At 44.7% G+C, this 20,799-nt stretch overlaps 1 protein-coding gene across 1 annotated transcript in view; it reads left to right on the top strand.

Moving 5' to 3' along the window:
* The window catches only part of acot19 (acyl-CoA thioesterase 19), a 45,332-nt gene that overhangs the window by 12,194 nt on the left and 12,339 nt on the right, over positions 1-20,799 (top strand). Inside the window, exons 2-4 of the mRNA XM_056599401.1 lie at positions 13,634-13,733; positions 13,835-14,025; positions 15,098-15,267. Coding sequence (XP_056455376.1) covers positions 13,634-13,733; positions 13,835-14,025; positions 15,098-15,267 — 461 coding nt within the window. The remainder of the gene's footprint in view (positions 1-13,633; positions 13,734-13,834; positions 14,026-15,097; positions 15,268-20,799) is intronic.

Here is a 20,799-nt window from a genome sequence, read left to right as displayed (position 1 = left end):
GGTAGTAATTAGCTGTCGAAATTGGAGGCCTTAATCAATACTGAGCAGCTATTGATTTGCTTCCCGATAAAGATTAGTCACAAATGACATGTTATTTAGCATCTACACGTTGAGCTGAGTCCAATGACACCAAGAACGACACTCTAGCTAATGGTAACATGTATTTTACATGGTACACCTAGGTCTAGGACATGATCTCGGTGTAGCAAGAGGCCGAGCTTGATCTCATTGGACTCAGCTTAACGTGTAGATGCTAATTAACATGTAATTTGTCAAAAATCTCCATCGGGAAGCAAATCTATAGCTGGTCATTATTGATAAAGGCCTCCAAAATCGACAGCTAATTACTACCCCGAAACATATTCAAATATGATCATGTGTGGCACTGTTGCAATCGTCTCGAAACGTAGATGTCAAAGGACACCTTGTTTGCTCTGTTGCACCACCGGGAACATATTTTCATACTTCTAATGGATTGATTCATATTTTAAGGTTCTCGGAGTGAGACTTTAAGTGGCTGCAGCAGAAGTGTTGAGACGAAAGATGATATCAAGAGATTTATAGAATATTCCCATTCACATTATGATTCTTCGTCGTAACATCCGACCAAACATCCTTTACATTCACAGAGCGAAGATTATGAAAGTCCAGGCTCAGCAAGTGCTCCATCTCGTTGCACCTGCACCCAGCGGCTCGCTTGCAAGATTTTGGCCTGAAGTTCTTCCCAGACCTATACCCTAACAGTCCAATATGCATATCTGAGAATCAGGCCTCTCTTCAATAATGACAAAATGTAATGAGAGAAATACAGATTCACTTTTTGTTATCTCATAAGCGGCGTGGTGCCGGCTCCTTTTGACCTTTTGACCCCAGACTTCAAAGACGTGGCCACAGGCCAGCGGTGTCTACACACATTAAGCCACAAATGTACACCTCCATCCCGCAAAAAATGGGGCCTAGAAACTAACCTCTGTCTTATATACATTGACTGTACTGTTGGAGGTCACGCCCCTTTTCCAGCCTTTTCGAGATAGCTAGGGATGCTAAAATGTTGACACACATTTCCCGGGGCCCCGAGAACGACATATGCAAGATTTGTAGTTCTAGCCCATAGAGAAAAAAAGTTTTCCCAAATGGACTGTCATTTAGACAAAGCCCCTTCAGAAGTGTTGCCTGCGAGACCTAATGGTTCAGAATGTGGTGGAAAAAAAGTTTTTGAGATAGGAAGGTCCTACCGCCCTGAAATTTGAATACCTTATTCTAGGGCCTAACTGGGACCTCCGCACCGAAACTTGGCCCGGTCGGACCCAGGCTACACTTCTGAGGGGCTTTGTCCAAATGACACTCCATTTGGGAAAACTTTTTTTCTCTAAGGGCTAGAACTCCAAATCTCGGATATGTCGTACACGGGGCCCCGGGAAATGTGTGTAAACATTTTAGCATCCATAGCTATCTCGAAAAGGTCGGCAAAGGGGCGTGACCTCCAACAGTACAGTAAATGTACATAAGACAGAGGTTAGTTTCTAGTCCCCATTTTTTGTGGGATGGAGGTGTACATTTGTGGCTAAAGGTGTGTAGACACAGCTGGCCTGTGGCCACGTTTTTTAAGTCGGGGGTCAAAAGGTCAAAAGGAGCCGGCACCACGCCGCTTATGAGATAACAAAAAGTGAATCTGTATTTCTCTCATTACATTTTGTCATTATTGAAGAGAGGCCTGATTCTCAGATATGCATGTTGGATGGCTAGGGTGTTGGTCTGGGAAGAACTTCAGGCCAAAATCTTGCAAGCGAGCCGCTGGGTGCAGGTGCAACGAGATGGAGCACTTGCTGAGCCTGGACTTTCATAATCTTCGCTCTGTGAATGTGAAGGATGTTTGGTCGGATGTTACGACGAAGAATCATAATGTGAATGGGAATATTCTATAAATCTCTTGATATCATCTTTCGTCTCAACACTTCTGCTGCAGCCACTTAAAGTCTCACTCCGAGAACCTTAAAATATGAATCAATCCATTAGAAGTATGAAAATATGTTCCCGGTGGTGCAACAGAGCAAACAAGGTGTCCTTTGACATCTACGTTTCGAGACGATTGCAACAGTGCCACACATGATCATATTTGAATATGTTTCGGGGTAGTAATTAGCTGTCGATTTTGGAGGCCTTTATCAATAATGACCAGCTATAGATTTGCTTCCCGATGGAGATTTTTGACAAATTACATGTTAATTAGCATCTACACGTTAAGCTGAGTCCAATGAGATCAAGCTCGGCCTCTTGCTACACCGAGATCATGTCCTAGACCTAGGTGTACCATGTAAAATACATTTTACCATTAGCTAGAGTGTCGTTCTTGGTGTCATTGGACTCAGCTCAACGTGTAGATGCTAAATAACATGTCATTTGTGACAAATCTTTATCGGGAAGCAAATCAATAGCTGCTCAGTATTGATTAAGGCCTCCAATTTCGACAGCTAATTACTACCATTAAACATGTTCGAATATGCTCATGTGTGACACCGTTGCAATCGCCTGGAAGCGTAGATGTTGAAGGACACCTTGTTCGTCCTCTTACCCCACCGGAAAGATATTTACATGCTTCTGATTGACTAATGAATTGATTCAGCTATTCCCCCAGAAGTCTGGGGTCAAAAGGTCAAAAGGAGACAGCACCACGCCGGGGTGGAGCCAGATCTCGGGCAACAGCGCAGGGTTGCCAGGTCCTGCAAAAAACGTGCCCCCCACATACCGTTCAAAATCCACCCAAAATGTCCTAGAAGCATCCCAAAAAAAAAGATATTATTGGCCATTTTGGCCAACGTTTTGAAAGTAATAATATTTGAGGGAATATTTTTTTGTTGTTGTTTTAGCAGCGAAATGCACCGTGTGCGTGTGTGCGTGTGTGTGTGTGTGTGTGTGTGTGTGTGTGTCTGTGTCTGTGTGTCTGTGCGTGCGTGTGTGTGCTTGTGTGTGTGTGTCTGTGCATGTGCGTGCGTGTGTGTGTATAACACGCTATTTTATGTTGAAATGCGACGTAATCCAGTGTTCACGAAACGTACACTGTCAACGTAGGTATGTTTTTGGCGACTGGGTTGGCTCTCAGATATACGTGTTTCTAACAAGATGATATCATTAAAAGTTACATAAAGTAACAGTTTAATAACACAAACGCAGGAAGCACGTGAGCTGCTAGTTTAGCGAAAGCAACCTGACGTCGTTGAAACATGCGAGCGAGCCGATCAACTCCTAATAACTATAAAACTAAAGATCAGACACAATCACTGACTGAAGATTATGCAATTAAAAAGTATATTTCTCGCTAGAAATGTTATTAGAAACACGTTTAACGGTGAATCGGTCCTAAAATATTGCATTTCCCATTCAGATAATAAAGATTAATAAAGATCATACACATTCACTGACTGAAGATTATGTAAGGAAAATGTACATTTCTCGCTAGAAATGTCATTAGAAACGCGTTTAATGGTGTATCTGTCCTAAAATATTGCATTTCCCATTCAGATAATAAAGATTAATATAAGCTACGCCGTGTTCCGGAGCCGCGGGGGATTCTGGGAATTGGGGTTCTCAGTTGACAAATGGGGCTTTTGTTAACTTGTTTTGTTGTTAGGATTAAGTGGTGTTAATGGGTTCGGGATGTTATGTGGTTGTGTGTTGTTCTATTAACATTGTCCGTGTGTTCATTATTGTCGACACCGTCACCGAGAGTGACGTGACCATCGTTTCGCGCAGCTGTTCCGTATTGAAGTCTCGTTCAATAAAAACCAACTCTCGTTGTCGAGCGTTCAATAAAAACCAACTCTCGTTGTCGAGCGTGCCCCCCCCCTACAAACGTGTCTCCCCCCCCCTCAACAAACGTGTCCCCCCCCCCCCCCCCCCCTTCAACTAACGTGTCGTCGTCCCCCCCCCCCCCCCCACAATCGTGTGTCGTCCCCCCCCCTCAACAAACGTGTCTCCCCCCCCCCCCCCCCCCTCCCCGGTCAACAACAGTCTCCCCCCCCCCCCCCCTAAACAATCGTGTCCACAATTTGCCGCGAAAGCCGTGAAACCCAAACCCCGAAACCCGCCTCCACAGCGGCACACGTGGATACTGTAGGTATAACACGCTATTTTTTACGTTGAAATGCTACGTATCCAGTGTTCATGGAAACGTACACCACTGACGTTTTTTCTTGGCGACTGGGTTGATATATTGGTATGCATCGTTTGATGAACATATAGTGTTGGGGTTATTGTTTTGTGGTGTTTGATTGATCATGTGATATTGATGTGTCACCTATCCCAGTGGTTTCTCCCAATCGGCCCTGATTGGTAGGCCTATTTAATGGGGAGACATGGGAGGGGAAAAAGGTGTCGGGCATTTGATATGCAACAGCTTGCCGAGAGGCTGTATTCTTTAGTGTGATCTTTTTGTACTTGTCGGGCATTTGATATGCAACAGCTTGCCGAGAGGCTGTATTCTTTTGTGTCATCTTTTTGTACTTTTTGGGTACTGTAAATAAACCGGCACCATTTTTGCAACCTTCAACTCTCTGAGCCGACTCCTGCTTTTTGACCAACTGACTCCTTGGTTGCGTCCCGTCCCGCATGTGAGTTGGGGGTTCAATACCTCTTTCTCACAAGGTGATGTGTGTACATTGTGCGAGTATCCGTCACTCGCGATGTGTGTGCAGTCCAAAATGAAAGAAAAAACCTTGCATCACTTGGGAATCGAACCCCCAATCATCAGTCTTCAAACGTTGGTCGTTGGTATCTGTAAACAAAGAGATCGCATTTTGTTTAACTGCTAACTAACAAACGGGTTTATGCGTTCACTGAACAAAGATTATGGAAATAGAAGACCACTTTTCCATCAGAAAAATCATCAGAACCGTTATTACCAACCCATAGACACTAAAAGCCAAAACCTTTCTCACATGCACACCCATCGCGAGTGACGACTACGTGCAAACATGCACACCCATAGCGAGTGACATAGGACGTAAAGTCCCGCCAAGGGCGAAGTGGCGTCGATTTAGAGAGTCCCATCCATAGATATATAATTATATTAACTAGATGCCTCGTCCGCAGGGCTGGCCAATGGCGTCGAACGTCACCACTGGCGGCCTTACCACAGTAAGCTGCTCACCAATAACATTGTGTTGGTAGTGATTCATGTACTTGTTAAATAACCATAACTTGCTAAATTTCTAACCGATTTTCAAACGGTTTGGTTTGTTATAAACGTCAGAGATGTAGGTATGACAGTACATACTTATGAATAATTGTTAGGTTCTAAGAAAAATAGAATAATGTTCTAAAATAGGTACAAGATTTCCCTTTAAAAATATACATCAAGAAAGGCTGCATGTTGAAATCCCCACCCTGTACAGAGATGTATTTATGTAATTATAACCATGTGTTTTCATATGAAAAGAACATTAAACAGAACAGATAGGTGCAATAAATACACACATGCACAAGGTATTCATGTTATTTATGTTAAATCAATATATGGGCTACTAAAACTCAGCAATCTATTGTGTTGGTAACTTCACTCAAATCTATCTACAGTCAAGTATGCATTTAGACAAATACGATAAAATATGAATATAATATGTGCAACCTTTGTAGCTGTTCAAGACACACGGGAGGCATGATGTCACCATAGGTTTGAAACCATAAAAAAGTGAGAAATGCAACCATATATAATAATTATTGTCATCATTTTCAATCAGTATTTAAGATTAACCACACAAAAAAACATAAAAATGTGTCCAAACTTCCATTCAGTGATTGTGTTAACAAAAATATTCTAAAAAGCCTTGTGTCAACAACAATCTAGCAATACTATTATGTCATACTAGCCCCGCTGTTCCTGTGTAACAGGACCTGTATTGTATATACTTCCACTAAGTAACTAACGATTATCCTAAAAAATAAAAGTCATAATATTGTAATATCCTACAGGGGAAAGGTGATCCCACGGGTTCTCGTTTCGAGAGTTCGCAGATTAACGCATCCGTAGGCTGCACAAAAGTCTGGCATCTTCACTTGTCAGCATTTTCCTGTAGAATTCATAATGTAAGACCAACAAACCCGATTGGAAATCATGTGCAACTTCAGTTTAATCATGTTCAACTTAAATTATATTGAAAATAGCAATTCTGCCTCTCCCATCAATGTAAAATTACTGGGTAGCTAGTAGCCTACCCGTGATACACAACTAAGCTGCACGATGAAGTCGTTTTTCGAAGAGAAAAGCTGCAATTTAAACATGTTGAAGCATCCAGAATTATAACCACGTTCATAACGTTTGTAAGAAACCAAACCGTTTGTAAATCCGTCAAGATTTCAGCGAGATAAGAGTATTAGCGTTTGTGCAGATCACTTACTTACGTCCACTACAACAGAGTCCACCAGAAAGCTTTACTGTGGTAAGATGGCGGCCTATGGTGACGTTCTAGACGCTGCCGTAGGGCATCGTTAATATATATATATGTATGGGCTTATCCACCTTATTCCGCCACGCCCCTTTTTAAATGTGTTTGTCTTCCGCTTTGTTTTGAAACTTCCGGTCGGCTAGCAACAGCTAGATAGCTACATTGAAATACCCGGTGAATTAAGATGGAGAGGCTAACGTGGGTAGAGACAAAAAACCATGTCAAAAGTTCGGATGGAGGGATTGTACTTCGTCATCCGAGGTTAATGAACTCCACCGAGTGGGTGGATGACATGCGGCGGTGGCCTCAGGTGTCATATGGGGATATTTTTAATAATTTTGTGCTGTCGGTGGGCGTCGATGGGTCGGCCATGAAAAATTTCAAGAGAAACCGAGGCGTATCAATATTTACATAGTGGAAAGTGTAGTGTTAATGGATTTATAGGACACAGGATGTGATGTCGCCCCCTGGTGGTTAGGCGGGAGAGGTTGTAAACAAGCAGTGGAATAAAGTCATGCTTCAAGAGCACACGCTGGAAACCTCTCTCCCCACTTATTTCTGAGTTACAACTACCTAACTCTACATGGTGTCAAAAGACTTAGGTAACTCAGTTAGGGTGAACATGAGATTTGGTTCAGCCAAACTAACTGGAGAGAACTCACGTCCGTTTTAGTCACTTTTGAGTTTTATACGTTTTTAGCATAGCTAACATTTGCGGCAGTTGGGAAACTAAAATGTAGCGCTTCCAGATTCCTCCGCCAGCCAAGTTTGACTTCACGAAGCCGGAAGAGTGGCCCAAGTGGTTTCGGAGGTTTGAGAGATTTCGGATTGCATCGGGTCGGGAGCTTCAGTCGGAGGAGAACCAGGTGAACACTTTAATCTATACTATGGGGGATGACGCGGAAGACATTGTCACTTCACTTCGTATGACGGGGAAAGAAGCAAGCGAGTACATCACTGTGAAGCAGAAGACGGAGGGACATTTCGTGGTGAGGAGAAATGTTATTTTTGAGCGTGCCAAATTCAACCAGAGACAGGAGGAACAAGGGGAGACGGTGGACAGTTTTATCACTTCACTCCACTGCTTGGCAGAGCACTGTGGCTATGGGCAGCTGCATGATGAAATGATTCGGGACAGACTGGTTGTAGGCTTGCGCGATAATAATCAGTGTATGTAGTCCCAGGTCTGAAGTTTAGCCTGCTGGGACGTCCAGCTATTCAGGCACTTGGGCTGGTGGCTAGAGTAGACACAGTGGCACTGGATTCAGTCGAGAGAGTCAAGGAGCAGTTCCCCAAACAGTTCAAAGGGCTAGGCAAGATGGAGGGGGAATACAAGATAGAGCTTAAAGCAGACGCCAAACCATCCTCCATATCAACCCCACGTTGAATCCCGCTGCCTCTCATGTCTAAGGTGAAGATGGAACTCTCACGTATGGAAGAGATAGGGGTGATATCAAGGGTTGAACAACCCACAGACTGGTGCGCCGGAATGGTCACTGTGCCGAAGCCAGGCAAGGATGATGTGCGCATCTGCGTTGATCTGACGAGATTGAATGAGTCCGTCAAGAGGGAGAGACACATGCTCCCGTCAGTCGAACACACAGTTGGACAGCTAGAGGGCGCCAAAGTATTTTCAATAATCGATTCTAACTCAGGGTTTTGGCAAATTCCCTTTGCCAAGGAGTCCGCCCTCCTCACAACATTCCTCACTCCCTTTGGGAGGTTTTGCTTTAATCGCCTCTGCTTTGGCATATCCTCTGCACCTGAACATTACCAGAAAAGAATGTCCCAGATACTGGAGGGACTTGACGGCGTCCTGTGCCAAATGGATGACGTGCTTGTGTACGGAGACACACAGGCCCAGCACGACACACGACTGCTGGCGGTGTTGGGGAGGCTGCAAGAGGCAGGCGTCACACTGAGTGGTGAGAAATGTGAATTCTCAAAAAGCCTACTTAAATTTCTCGGACAGATCATAGATGCAGCCGGCGTGAGAGCAGATCCTAACAAAGTGAGAGCAGTGACAGACATGGAGGAGCCGGACGACGTGAGCGGAGTGAGACGGTTCCTCGGAATGGTGAATCACCTGGGGAAGTACTTACCTCATCTAGCAGAGAAGACACAGCCACTCCGGGACCTGTTGAAGAAGCAGAACATGTTTCAGTGGGGGCATGATCAACAAAGAGCATTCAATAACATCAAAGAGGAGCTGAGCTCACCACCAGGGCTGGTGCTCTACAACACAAAGGTGGAGACGGTTGTCTCAGCTGATGCGTCATCGTTTGGACTAGGAGCTGTGCTACTCCAGAGACAAGAGGAGGGCCATCTCAAGCCAGTCGCATATAGCTCCAGATCACTCACAGACACTGAGAAAAGGTACGCCCAGATTGAGAAAGAGGCTTTAGCAATCACATGGGCGTGCGAGCGTTTCTCAGACTTTCTGGTGGGCATCAGGTTCCATGTGGAAACGGACCACAAGCCTCTGGTTCCGTTACTAGGTTCAAAGAGCCTGGATGAGCTCCCCCTACGCATTCAAAGACTCAGAATGAGGCTGATGGCTTTCTGCTACTCCATCTCCCATGTGGCCGGCAAGAAGTTGGCAACGGCGGATGTGCTGTCAAGGGCGCCGTTTAGGGACAGAGGGCAGCCGGAGCAGGAGAAGGAAGTCAACCTGTATGTCAACATGGTCATGTCAACCCTCCCGGCTACAGAAAAGAGGCTACAAGAAATAAGGGAACACCAAGAACGTGATGAAATACTGAGCCAAGTGAAAGGGTACTGTAGTCAGGGCTGGCCAGACAAATACACAATAGACAGAGCTTACCTTCCATACACACAGGTCCAGGAGGAGCTATCAGTGGAGAACGGCTTACTACTAGAAGGAAGTAGGCTAGTTATTTCCAAGCCACTACAGACAGACATACTTCAGAAACTGCACGCAGGACACCAAGGCATAGTAAAGTGTCGTGAAAGAGCCAAACAATCTGTCTGGTGCCGGGACTGTGTACACAGCTTCAGAAAGTGGTTGAGGGCTGCGACATATGTGCCAAGGAAAGAGTCAACCCCAGAGAGCCACTGCTTCCTACAAAGTTCCCTGACAGACCATGGGAAAAGGTGGGTGCTGACTTGTTTCAGTGGAATGATAACCAGTACCTATTGGTGATTGATTATTTTTCCCGTTTCATTGAAGTAGCTAAACTGACATCAACAACCTCAGTAGCAGTAGTGGAACATTGCAAGTCCATCTTCGCCAGGCATGGCATACCGTCTGAGGTCATGACAGACAATGGACCGGGTCTGCATACTTCACTAGGTTCGCTACACTGTGGGGGTTCACACACACAACGTCCAGCCCAAGAAACGCTCAGAGCAATGGAGAGGCGGAACGCGCTGTGCGTACAGTTAAAGACCTCCTCCAGAAGGAAAAAGACCCTTATTTAGCCCTCATGGCTTACAGAGCCACCCCACTCGCCAATGGATACAGTCCAGCACAGCTGTCTATGGGCCGGCAGCTCAGAACAACAGTTACGGTCACTCTGTCATCTCTGAACCCTGGCTGGACTGACATAACCGAACTCAAAAAGGAGGAGCAGACGAAGCGACAGAGATTGATTTGGAACTTTAACAAAAGACACAGAGCTCAACATCTCACAAGTCTGGCACCAGGGGACCATGTCTGGATAAAGGATACGTAGGAGAAAGGGACAGTGATAAGACAGGCGGAAGCACCAAGGTCATACGTCATTGACACTCCCAGAGGGGTCCTGCGCCGCAATCGAAATCACCTCGTCACTACTCCAGTGGCGCCAGCAGCGCAGACCATCCTACCGGAGCCGGAGCAACCCACTGGTCAGCCAGTGACTCCAGATCAAACAGAGCGGGGCCCAGTTCAGCCAGGCAGTCCTGAGCGTCCGGCACGCTACCCTGCAAGAGAGAGACAAACCCCAGGGTACCTGAAGGACTTTGTGGTTAAATAGCAGGTACCCCGGGTCAGACTGGGTGGTTTCTACGGGGCAGAATAAACCCCAACATTCAGTAGGAGGTTTGGGCAGTCTACCCCACCTTCTTAGTTCAGTTTTGCCAATAGATGTTCATATGCTTATTGTTCATGAAACATAGTCAGACAGAAAGGTCGGTCGTGTTTCGCATTCCAAGAACGAGGAATATCTATTTTTGAAAGCTACAGTCAACCCCAGTCAGTCCAGCACACCAATACTAAGAGCATTCTATTTCAGAGACATGCTTCCTTTTGTTTCAGACGAGTATAATGAAGGTCGCCTGTTGCTCTGTGAGCGTTATATGCAGTTATGCAAATGATTACTTTATACTACTTAACTACTTGTACATATTTTAACTACTATTTGTACATATTATTGGCTATTGTTTTTACTGTAATTAGATTTTAGTATTATGTCAAAGCATTAACTCAATCATTAAAGGATTTAGCAAATGCCTCGTCAAGTTTATTTTATTGACCCTCTCTGACAAAGACATCACGTTAGTGTATAAAAATACAGATATAAGTTAAAGTTTGGTATAGATTTGTAAAAATGAACAAAATAAACAATAGAAACATTTTAAAGGTCCCATGACATGAAAATCTCACTTTATGAGGTTTTCTAACGTAAATATGAGTTCCCCTAGCCTGCCTATGGTCCCCCATTGGCTAAAACTTGCGGCTAGAACCCGACAAAGTCGTTTGTGATTCATAATATCGCCTAGAGGCGCACACAGCTTTTGGCCGTGATAATATGTATTATATGATATAGATATCTATGTATTATATGATATTATTTAGATATAGAGCTCCAGGACTGTAATGCAAATGTTGTACACTTCCTTGTTTTTTGGATAACCGTTCTGCTTTTGGTGTTATGGCGCATAACACGTCGGACTCTCGTCTCTGGTATTTCTACAACGAGACTCGTATTGGGGGTTATCTCAGCAAAGGTTGAGAATGAATTGGGGGGAAGGAACTTTGGCTTTGACTCCATCAAGAACATGAACCACGACATGGAGGAGAAAGGGAAGGTTGGCGGCGAATGTCTCCCGCTTGAGCCCCACTGAGGGACCACCGCCGGAGGCGGAGGTGCCTAAGCGCTGCCCGGCAACAATCCCTTTCTTCTCCTTGTCGCGGTTCAGTCTACTTCACATTGATGTGGACGTTGAAGAACCAGGAACGTCGGAGAACCCAACGCGGTCGTTTGAGATTCTTCAGGCGGCGTATGACCCTCTCATGGCTATGCGCCTCGTGTTGGTGGTGTCTTCTTCAGACAAGGGAAGGCCTCTTCTGGTGAAAGCTGGCAGGACGAGCTTGACTTTACGTTCAAACAGAAAATCTTGGATAACAAATCCTCGGTCAGCCATCACCTCATCACCTGGACGCAGATACTCTAGAAACCTTGAGTTGGCTGTGATGAACTTGTCACTGCATCTCCCACCATATGATGGAGAGATTAACATAATCAAACCACATGGTGCAATAGCTATGAGGAACTTGATTGTATTATGTCCATAGTAATGACTAAGACTCGCCTCCAGATTGTGAGCCTTCTGAAGAGGGGTCTCAGAACAGTAGATTACGCATGTGGTTAATGGATAATGTTCCTTAAAGCTCTGTGGCATCGTTGCCTGGATCATCTCCCTGGGCAGCCATGGATCATAGCACCTCATCTTCTCCTCCATGAAGTCCAGCCACTGAGAGATTATCCTACGGACCACAGACTGAGACACTCTGAACCTCTCTGCGATGCCGTCCTGCAATAGGTTCAGCCGGAGCTCCATCAGGGTCATCAACAGTTGATCCTTGGGATGTAGCTGAGAGATGCTGCATCCTTCTTTCAGGTCGTCGGATAAAGCCTCAAAGGCATCCACTGACAACCCAGTGTACAGTAGACACAGCCGATCATTCCGGAGAAGTTCGGTATGTAAAAGATGTTGTTCAGGACACTGTTGCCTGGTCATGGAGGAGAGGACAATGGAGTGAGTCACTGACAGCAGCATAGATGTGATCTTCCATGAATGTATACTTCCCGTGTGCAGAAGCATTACAGTGTGTCATCCCATCAGTCTCCTGGATTGCAGAGCTGGTTGAGGGTTCTGTAGAAATAACAGCATCAGACATCAGTAAGTTATCAACGATAAGGTTAATCATTTTGCTGCCTTTCAACATAACCAGTCCTGGACATCAAATTAGAAAGCCTCGAACTGATCTTATCTTGTAATGCTGTTCCTTTATTGAGGTCAAGCCAAGGCATAGTTACGGGTAAATGCCGATCATACTCATTAGACGCTAGCTGGCTAACGACTAGCGAAATTGATAGCTGTTGGTCCTAAAATGTTATCTTATATTGGAGCCTCACAAGCATCCGACAAGCCTTTTTCGCCGGAGGAATAACATATCCCAACCATTTCTCGGGGTATGGGTGTTGGTCTGATGGTCTGCTGTCCACAAAATGAAAATAACAGAGTAGGGTTTTATTGGAGGGTTCTTCAAATTGAGCGCCTTTAGCCACAAAAGCCGGTCCTAATCGCTGGATGGCGGATGATGAAGATTGAAGGTTGCCCCACAACATTCTGCCCTGGTTTTCCCGTGTACAACAAAGTATTGTTGCAAGGACACCTGTCTTTTATTCCAGTTGTTATTGCAGCCCCGCACGGAACAAATAATGCTGGTCATCTTGACTAAAATTGCTAATGTATTGTGCCAATGATAACGGACAGAGTTGCCCTTAATTGAAGCCTTTCTATCAAGCTAATGGGAAATAAAAACATTGTATAATACTCAATGTATTCAATCGTTTTTCTTAAATGATGTAGTGTCCACATTATAACAAGAAGCATAAGTTAATATCATTGCATGACTGATATATAAACTTGGTTCTCATTATTAGGTATTAAGTGGGACTGGGGTGGGGGCCCAGTGCAACTGCACTTCGTGCTTTGTATTTTCATCCATTTAACCTATGGATTAAAGGGATTTGATGTACTTAATGGATAAACACTTCCCACAGCAAAAGTGGTTTTGGGGTGTAGTGTGTGTGTGTGTGTGTTTGTGTGTTCTAGTATGTGGGGACATATATGTGTGTGTGTGTGTGTACTTGTGTTTGAATAGGTGTGTGTGTGTGTGTGTGTGTGTGTGTGTGTGTAGTAGTAGTTTGTGTTGATGTGTGTACTGTGTGTGTATGTTTTAGTGAGTGAAGATGTGTGTCTGGGCGGGACCTACAGTGGTCACGAGCCCATGGGCCTGCTGTGGAGCCTCCGGCCGGTTCCAGGGAGCAGACCCAGCCTCAGGTTCACATCATGCACACTATGTAGAGTATCTATACAAACAGTGTTTATATTTACAATGGATCTTCTTTATATGTCAACCATGGCATGTACAATCCCCTCAGGTTCAGGAAGAAGGACACTGGGACGCCCATGCTGGTGACCATCTCCCTGCACCAGGGCTTCCTGAGCGACTCCTTCACAGAGAGGCTGCCTCTAGCTAGCAGGGTGGTGGAGCGCTGGTACATGGCCCCCGGGGTCCACAGGGTGGAGCTCACAGAGGGTGGGGTCACCGGAACCCTCTTCTTGCCTCCAGGTAGGAACTGAAAATGGACAGCCTTTTGGTGAATGCCCCTCCAACAAATATAAAAATAACAATAGAGCCCTTTGGTCTTTGTGATAATAGTTTTAATGTACATGTTGCACATGGTACATATGGTGATTCTTCACGGTTATAGTGCTATATTGCCACTGTGTACTTTTTTGTACAAATTCTGCTCTTTGGCGGCAGAATTTGTAGGGACACCTGAGAAAAAGACGGTAAGTAAGTTAGTTTTCCCAATTCTATTGCTAACTGATTTTTTAGTGAAGCCAGGATAGATCGTTATGATGGTTTGAAAACCTATTAAAGGTATCTCCTTTAATATTAATCATGTTGACTCTTTAAATCTGTTTAAAAAGCAGTCGTTTGTCTGCCATGATTTGCTGCATTAGGGATGCATTACTGGCACTTCAAGCCATCAACCTCGTCACAAGGGGTGCTATGGCCTTCTCCTATGCTGCAACCACACTTCTGAACTTCTTCCCCCCTCAACTTCCACTGGACTCCCTTACAGAATTCAAGACTGCTCTATTAACCCTACATCTAACAAGCTTACCAACTTTAACTTCATCAACTTCACCTATTTTACATTTGAATATCAATTTTTTATGTTATTCTCTATTGCTTTTTGTGTTGTTTAATCTACTGATATCTTCTTACTGGTACTTTGTTAATTATTCAATTAACAACAAAGTACCAGTAAGTAGTATTATAACAGATTTTATTTGATGCAAGGTGACCTTGACCGCCATGAAATATATGTCTAATTAATTTAATTATTACAATTATTATTATACTGCACTTTAAGGAAGCTCATTGCATTCACATGAGTAAAAAATAATGTCACGTTATCTCATAATTAGGAGATAATTATCTCCTAATTACAATATAGTATCTCATAATTATGAGATAGAATCTCATAATAACAAGCAAATAATCTCATAATTACGAGATAAGTATCTCGTTATTATGAGATAAGGATAGGATCTTTGATTTTACGCATGTGAATGCAAATGAGCTTCCGTAGCACTTAGTGTGCAAATATAATCGCTGTTTCCCCTTGGAGGTCCGGGGCAGTTTCCTGCGGTGCTGGACCTGCCAGGCGGTGGCAGGAGTCTGCCGGAGGCCCGTGCAGTGCTGCTGGCGTCACATGGCTTCGTGACCCTCGCCCTCAACTACCTGAACCCCAGGAGGACAGCAGGGGGTGAATACCATGTGGGCAACGACTACTTCCAGGTAACGTTAGTCTTGAAGATAACTAACTTTAGCCTCAGAGATAACTAAAGTTAGCCTCAGGGATAACTAAAATCTGCCTCAGAGATAACTAACGTTAGCCACAGAGATAACTAACGTTAGCCATAGAGATAATTAACGTTAGCCTCAGTGACCGTGGCGGTGGGTAAATAGAGGGCGCTAGGGCTCCGCCCCTCCGTGAAATATTCACTAGAATAAATCTGCCAACTATGATGAATAAACCATGAAAAATCCGGAATAAATCACCATAAATATGCCTTGCCAGCAACCATTTAACTGCGTCGGAGCAGCAATTCTTTGGGCTAGGCTTGTTATGGGTCATTCGAGAGAATGCCCTCCTTCAAGTCAGGGTCACCGGTAACGATAAAGTGAGCTCGCAAACTTTTTGCTGTCTATCAAGCAGAGACAGGTTTTCATTGGTGCATGAAAATTCGACTCCAGGTCGCAATTTTGTGCGCCCAGACCAATGGCATTGTTTTTCATATTTTTTTAAACACCACACGATTGGACAATTCAGCGATCAATCAAATAGGCTACCTCCCTCAGCAGCATTCGAGAAACACAACTACGTGCAGAGAAGAGATAGATAGATAACTAGCAGAGAGTTGTAAAAGCACTTAGTTTCCATACATTTCAGTGGAGGAATTGGATATTCCAAGCAATGTTATACTTAAAAGAAGCAAGTAAGTAACCTATTCATTTAGTCTTTTGGCCGGTTGCATATAAACAAAATTAAGCAACTGTCCCATATTTTTCTAACTGCATTTGAAATAGACCAACCATGGGACAAATAGGAGTGACTGGTGGAATGGCCATAAAGTAGGTCTGTATATGCAGTGTAAGCTTGTCCAGGCCCTGGAAGTCAGGATATGTAGGCTATGAATCTGAATTATTTTGTTCATCCACAAAATGCACCAGAATACAGGAAATCAAATTGACCAAATTCAACATTTTCTTTTGGAGCAACAACAATGTAAGACATTCTGTCATTCAGTAGACGCTTTTATGTAATGCTACGGGAAGTTCCTTCAGATCTACGCCAATAAGAGAAACTTAAACACCAAAATATATATTTTCATTTGAAATACATTCTGTTTGGATCTCAGTAAGTGTTGGTGAACATTTCTTTGTTATTTTCACCTAACTGTATAAAGTTGTTAGGGGCATACGGGACATTCTTTGTAAAACTCTGTTTCCAAGAGAGATATTTTTCTGTTTTCTTTTCTTCTTGAGCGAGTGTGACATTACAGACCTACTTTATGGCCACTCCCCAGACCCCCCCTCCATTACTGTGCCCCACCCAAAAATTTTACCACCAGCCGCCACTGCCCAGAGATAAATAACGCTAGCCTCAGAGGTTACTAAAGTCAGCCTCAGAGATAGCTAAAGTTACCCCCAGAGGTAACCAATGTTTGCCTTAGCGATAACTAAAGTTAGCCTCAGAGAAAATTACATTATTTCCAAAATAAATATAACAAATACACACAATACTTTACAGAGTGACACAATTTTTACTCTGTTAAAGGTCCCATGGCATGAAAATCGCACTTTATGAGGTTTTCTAACATTAATATTAGTTCCCCTAGCATGCCTATTGTCCCCCAGTGGCTCAAACTTGCGTTCGGTGTAAAACGAGCACGAGGTATCCTGCTTGCCTTTGAAAAAATGGAAGCTCAAGCGCGCTGATTTGGAATGTGGCCCCATACGTCGTCATAACCCTGCGTTCACACCAAAAGATGCATTTGCTGCCCGAACGCGTTGTCGCCGAAGTTTTGCGGCGCAGCAAATCAAGTTTTGCGGCGTAGCGCCGCAGTTTTGCAGCGCAGGAAGTTTCGCGGCACGGCAAGTTTTGCCCGCGGTGCTTCAGAATTCATTCACAACCATGGCCGACATTACGAGCATTGCATGTCTTTACCTGTTGTGGAAGAGGGAGAGACGTCGGAATGCCCGTCGTTTATGGGTTCATGAGACCATTCGGAGCCTGGAAGGCTGGTGCTGCCGGGCACCCAACTGGGTTTTGTTTGGGGTTGTTATTCTAGCCCTTTAGCATACTCATAGTTTAGTTTAACTGTAAACAAAACCCCACCAGGGTGTCTGCGGAGGTCTTAAAAGTCTTAAAAAGTCTTAAATTTGTTTTTCTAAATTTAAGGCCTTTAAAAAGTCTTAAATTCGTCAAAATGTCATATGCTGGTCTTAAATAAATAACTCAGAGGTCTTAAATTTGTCGGGCAGGGCTATTTTCTTTTTTCTTTTTCTCGCGGGACTTTTCGGGAAGGAGATGTACGAGAGGCTACTTTATTGCTAGCTGGATATATAAACGGATGTCTGCGCGCGCGCTAGCTAGTCTGCAACAATGGGTAAATGCAAGTTCAACGTCAGTTGGCTGGAATACGTCCGTTTCCGAGGTTGGCTAGCATCCGTTGCCAACCCAGAACAGGCCAGATGCATTCCGTGCAAAAGTACATTCAAGCTCGGCACCATGGGGATTAAGGCTGTCGTCAGCCATATGCAGAGCCAAAAGCATAAAACCTCTGCCAGGAGCCACACACAGACCCCAGCCATTTCTACGTTTTGCATCTCTGCCCCGGCGCCACCGCCGCAGACGGTCCGCGCTGCTAGCACTGACCTGAGGGTAGCATTTGGTGCGACACAAACACTGAAAGCGGAGGTCTTGTGGATTCTAAACACAGTGGTCAAGCACCAGTCCTACAACTCGAATGAGGGGATAGGAGATCTCTTCGGTTTGATGTTCCCTGACTCTCAAATCGCGAGCACCTTTACTGCTGGAAAGGACAAAACGGCGTATATAACTCGCTTCGGACTAGCGCCTTTCATCCGAAACGAGCTAATCTGCAGCGTCAACAAGGCTGATTTTGTTTTGATGTTTGATGAGACGTTGAACCACGCCACTAAAAGCAAGCAACTTGACGTGCACGTCCAATATTGGGTCGGAGATCAAGTGCATTCCCGGTACTTGGGCTCGCAATTCATGGGGCCCCACATATATGGGCAGGGCTCTACGCTAACTTTTTTTTTCAGGAGCACTCGTGCCCCTAAGTTAAAAAATGTAGGAGCACAGGAAAAAAAATGGGGGCACAATAGGTTTTTGTTTAGAACATTTATTAGCGTGCAGAAATTGCACACAGAACCCACTTAATAAAGCAAAATTAAGACAAATATATAGACAAGATTACATTCAGGCTACACAAAACAGCACCAATTTCGGCTTCCACCGTACCAGGGTTATTGGGCTGGGTGTGATTTATATAGAAATCGGGCACCGAGAATGCCTAGTGGACTCGATGTGTTTCACCACAGCATCGCGTTTCAGATTAGGGTTCCCCGTTATAAACAGAGAGGAGCCTGCCATTGCCGATGGGGCTTCCTTACAAAATGTACAGAACATTTTCATGTTCTTAGCATCATAAACTAGCCACCCGAAATCCTTCAACCAGTCAGGGGTTGAATTTGTAGACTTTATCGTCTACCATAACAGCATTAACTTTCTCCACGCAGTCTATTCATAATATTGTAATGACCACGGAAGAGGCAGTGAATGAAGTATTGATTAGACAGCGATTTAGATACCTAATAAACCGTTGGAACACACAAGACTGGTAACCATAGCAACGTAGGTAAACAAACCCTGCTAAACCCTCCCGTAGCGCTCCCCGCACTACGGCTATCCGGAGGAGCACAGAGCTTTTGACCGTGATATTGTATATACAATACAATAAAATGATATAATATACTATTCTATATAGAGCTCGGGGAGTCGCAAACGGCAGCAATCACTTTCTCCTCCATGCTGCGGTTCACCCCGGACTGCACTGCAGGGAACGGTTGGCCGGTTGAAAACTGATTGGCTGTTACGTAACGCACGTCACTCAGTGGCCACCCTGTTGAACGCTGATTGGCTGTCATCACGCGAATGTCGCGGCAAAGTTTAAATATTTCAATCCACCTGAAATCCACGTGAACGCGCTCGCCCGTGCCGGGCAAAAGTGTCGCGCTGCAAATGGAATCGCTGCTTTGTATGGAATCATTTCGGCCCTTCGCGTTTGGTGTGAACGCACAGTATAGTGCGCTGTGGAGAAGTCACTCGCACGCGTGCTCCTGTTTTGTTTTTCTCGTTCGCACGCCGAAATATTCACTCGCAAATGCGAGTGAAATGGGCGCACTGTAGAGCCCTGTATATGGGGGTAAAAGGGATGATGATACATAATATTTTTTAGACAATATGCAGAATCTTTTCACTTAAGAATTAACACGGTCGGCTATTTTTGCCAGCACGCCACCCTAGCCATATTATGGGCAACCGTGTTCCCCTTGGCTGTGATTTGAACTTTGAATTCCTCGTAGGAGTTCATAATAATACATTGCTCGCCTTGGATGAAATACACCGCTCTTGCGCGATTTATTTTGCATAAGGGTGAGTCAAATGACGTGATAAACACACCTTTTATGTGAACGCGCATTGAACGTAAAGCGGAAAACCTGGTTCAACTAATTGAATCTAAAGTGAGCGTCGTGGTACCATTAAACTGTGATTGCGAGTTGCGGCTCTGTCGAGCCAGGTTTTCCCAAGAAAGCCTGGGTATGTTCAACGAGGTTTGTGGTATACCCCCCAGGTCTTACTGAAGGCATTTATTTAATGGTGAAAATATTATTAATCAGTGGCGTAGATATCGACGCTGCAACCGGTGCAGCTGCCCGGGGGCCCAGACGCTGTCACCCCCCCCCCCCCCCCCCCCCCCTCTCTCAACAACTCACACAACTCACAACTTGGGTGCACCATAAATACGTGACACACCCAAATTAAAAATGAACACTTTATGTTCAATAAACAGAAAGAAAGTAAACTTGAATGAGTCCCATTGAGTGACACACATGCTATGCTTTGGTTGTAATACAGCGGGATCCCCCCCACCATCGCGGGTTTAAGGTCTTAAATTTCATTCAAGGTGGTATTAAAAAGGTCTTAAAAAGTCTTACATTTGACTTGCTGAAACCTGCAAATACCCTGCACACTACAGAATGCTGATTTGTGGGTTTTTTCGAGTTACTAAATAAATGTAACGGTAGTGAACTCTAGGTCACTCCAAGGGAGTAACACTAATTGGCTGTTACGGCATGTCACTCAGTGGCAACGCCTCAGTGGCAACGCTGTTGAACGCTGATTGGCTGTCATCACGCGTTTGCTGCCGAAAAGTTGAAATAGTTAAACTCGAGCAGCATTTGTCGCGCTGCAAAATACGTGAACGCGCCCGCCGTGCTGCGCTGCAGATCAAATTTTGCCGTGCCGCAAATCAAATTTTGCCGCCGGTTTTCTCGGCAGCAAGTGCTCCGGCAGCAAACCTGCAACGCGTCTCTACATTCACTTTGAATGGGATCTTGCTGCGCAGCAACTTTTTGCATCTTTTGGTGTGAACGCAGGGTAAGGGGCCAAGCTACCTCCCCTTCCTCTGCCTTGCCTGGCCAGAGAATTTGGCCCGCCAATAAGACAATGAGCTA

The sequence above is a fragment of the Gadus chalcogrammus genome, chromosome 9, assembly GCF_026213295.1.
Source record: "Gadus chalcogrammus isolate NIFS_2021 chromosome 9, NIFS_Gcha_1.0, whole genome shotgun sequence".
Lineage (NCBI taxonomy): Eukaryota > Metazoa > Chordata > Actinopteri > Gadiformes > Gadidae > Gadus > Gadus chalcogrammus.
The sequence above is the reverse complement of the archived record's forward strand: the minus strand, read 5'-3'. Positions and strand labels throughout refer to the sequence as shown.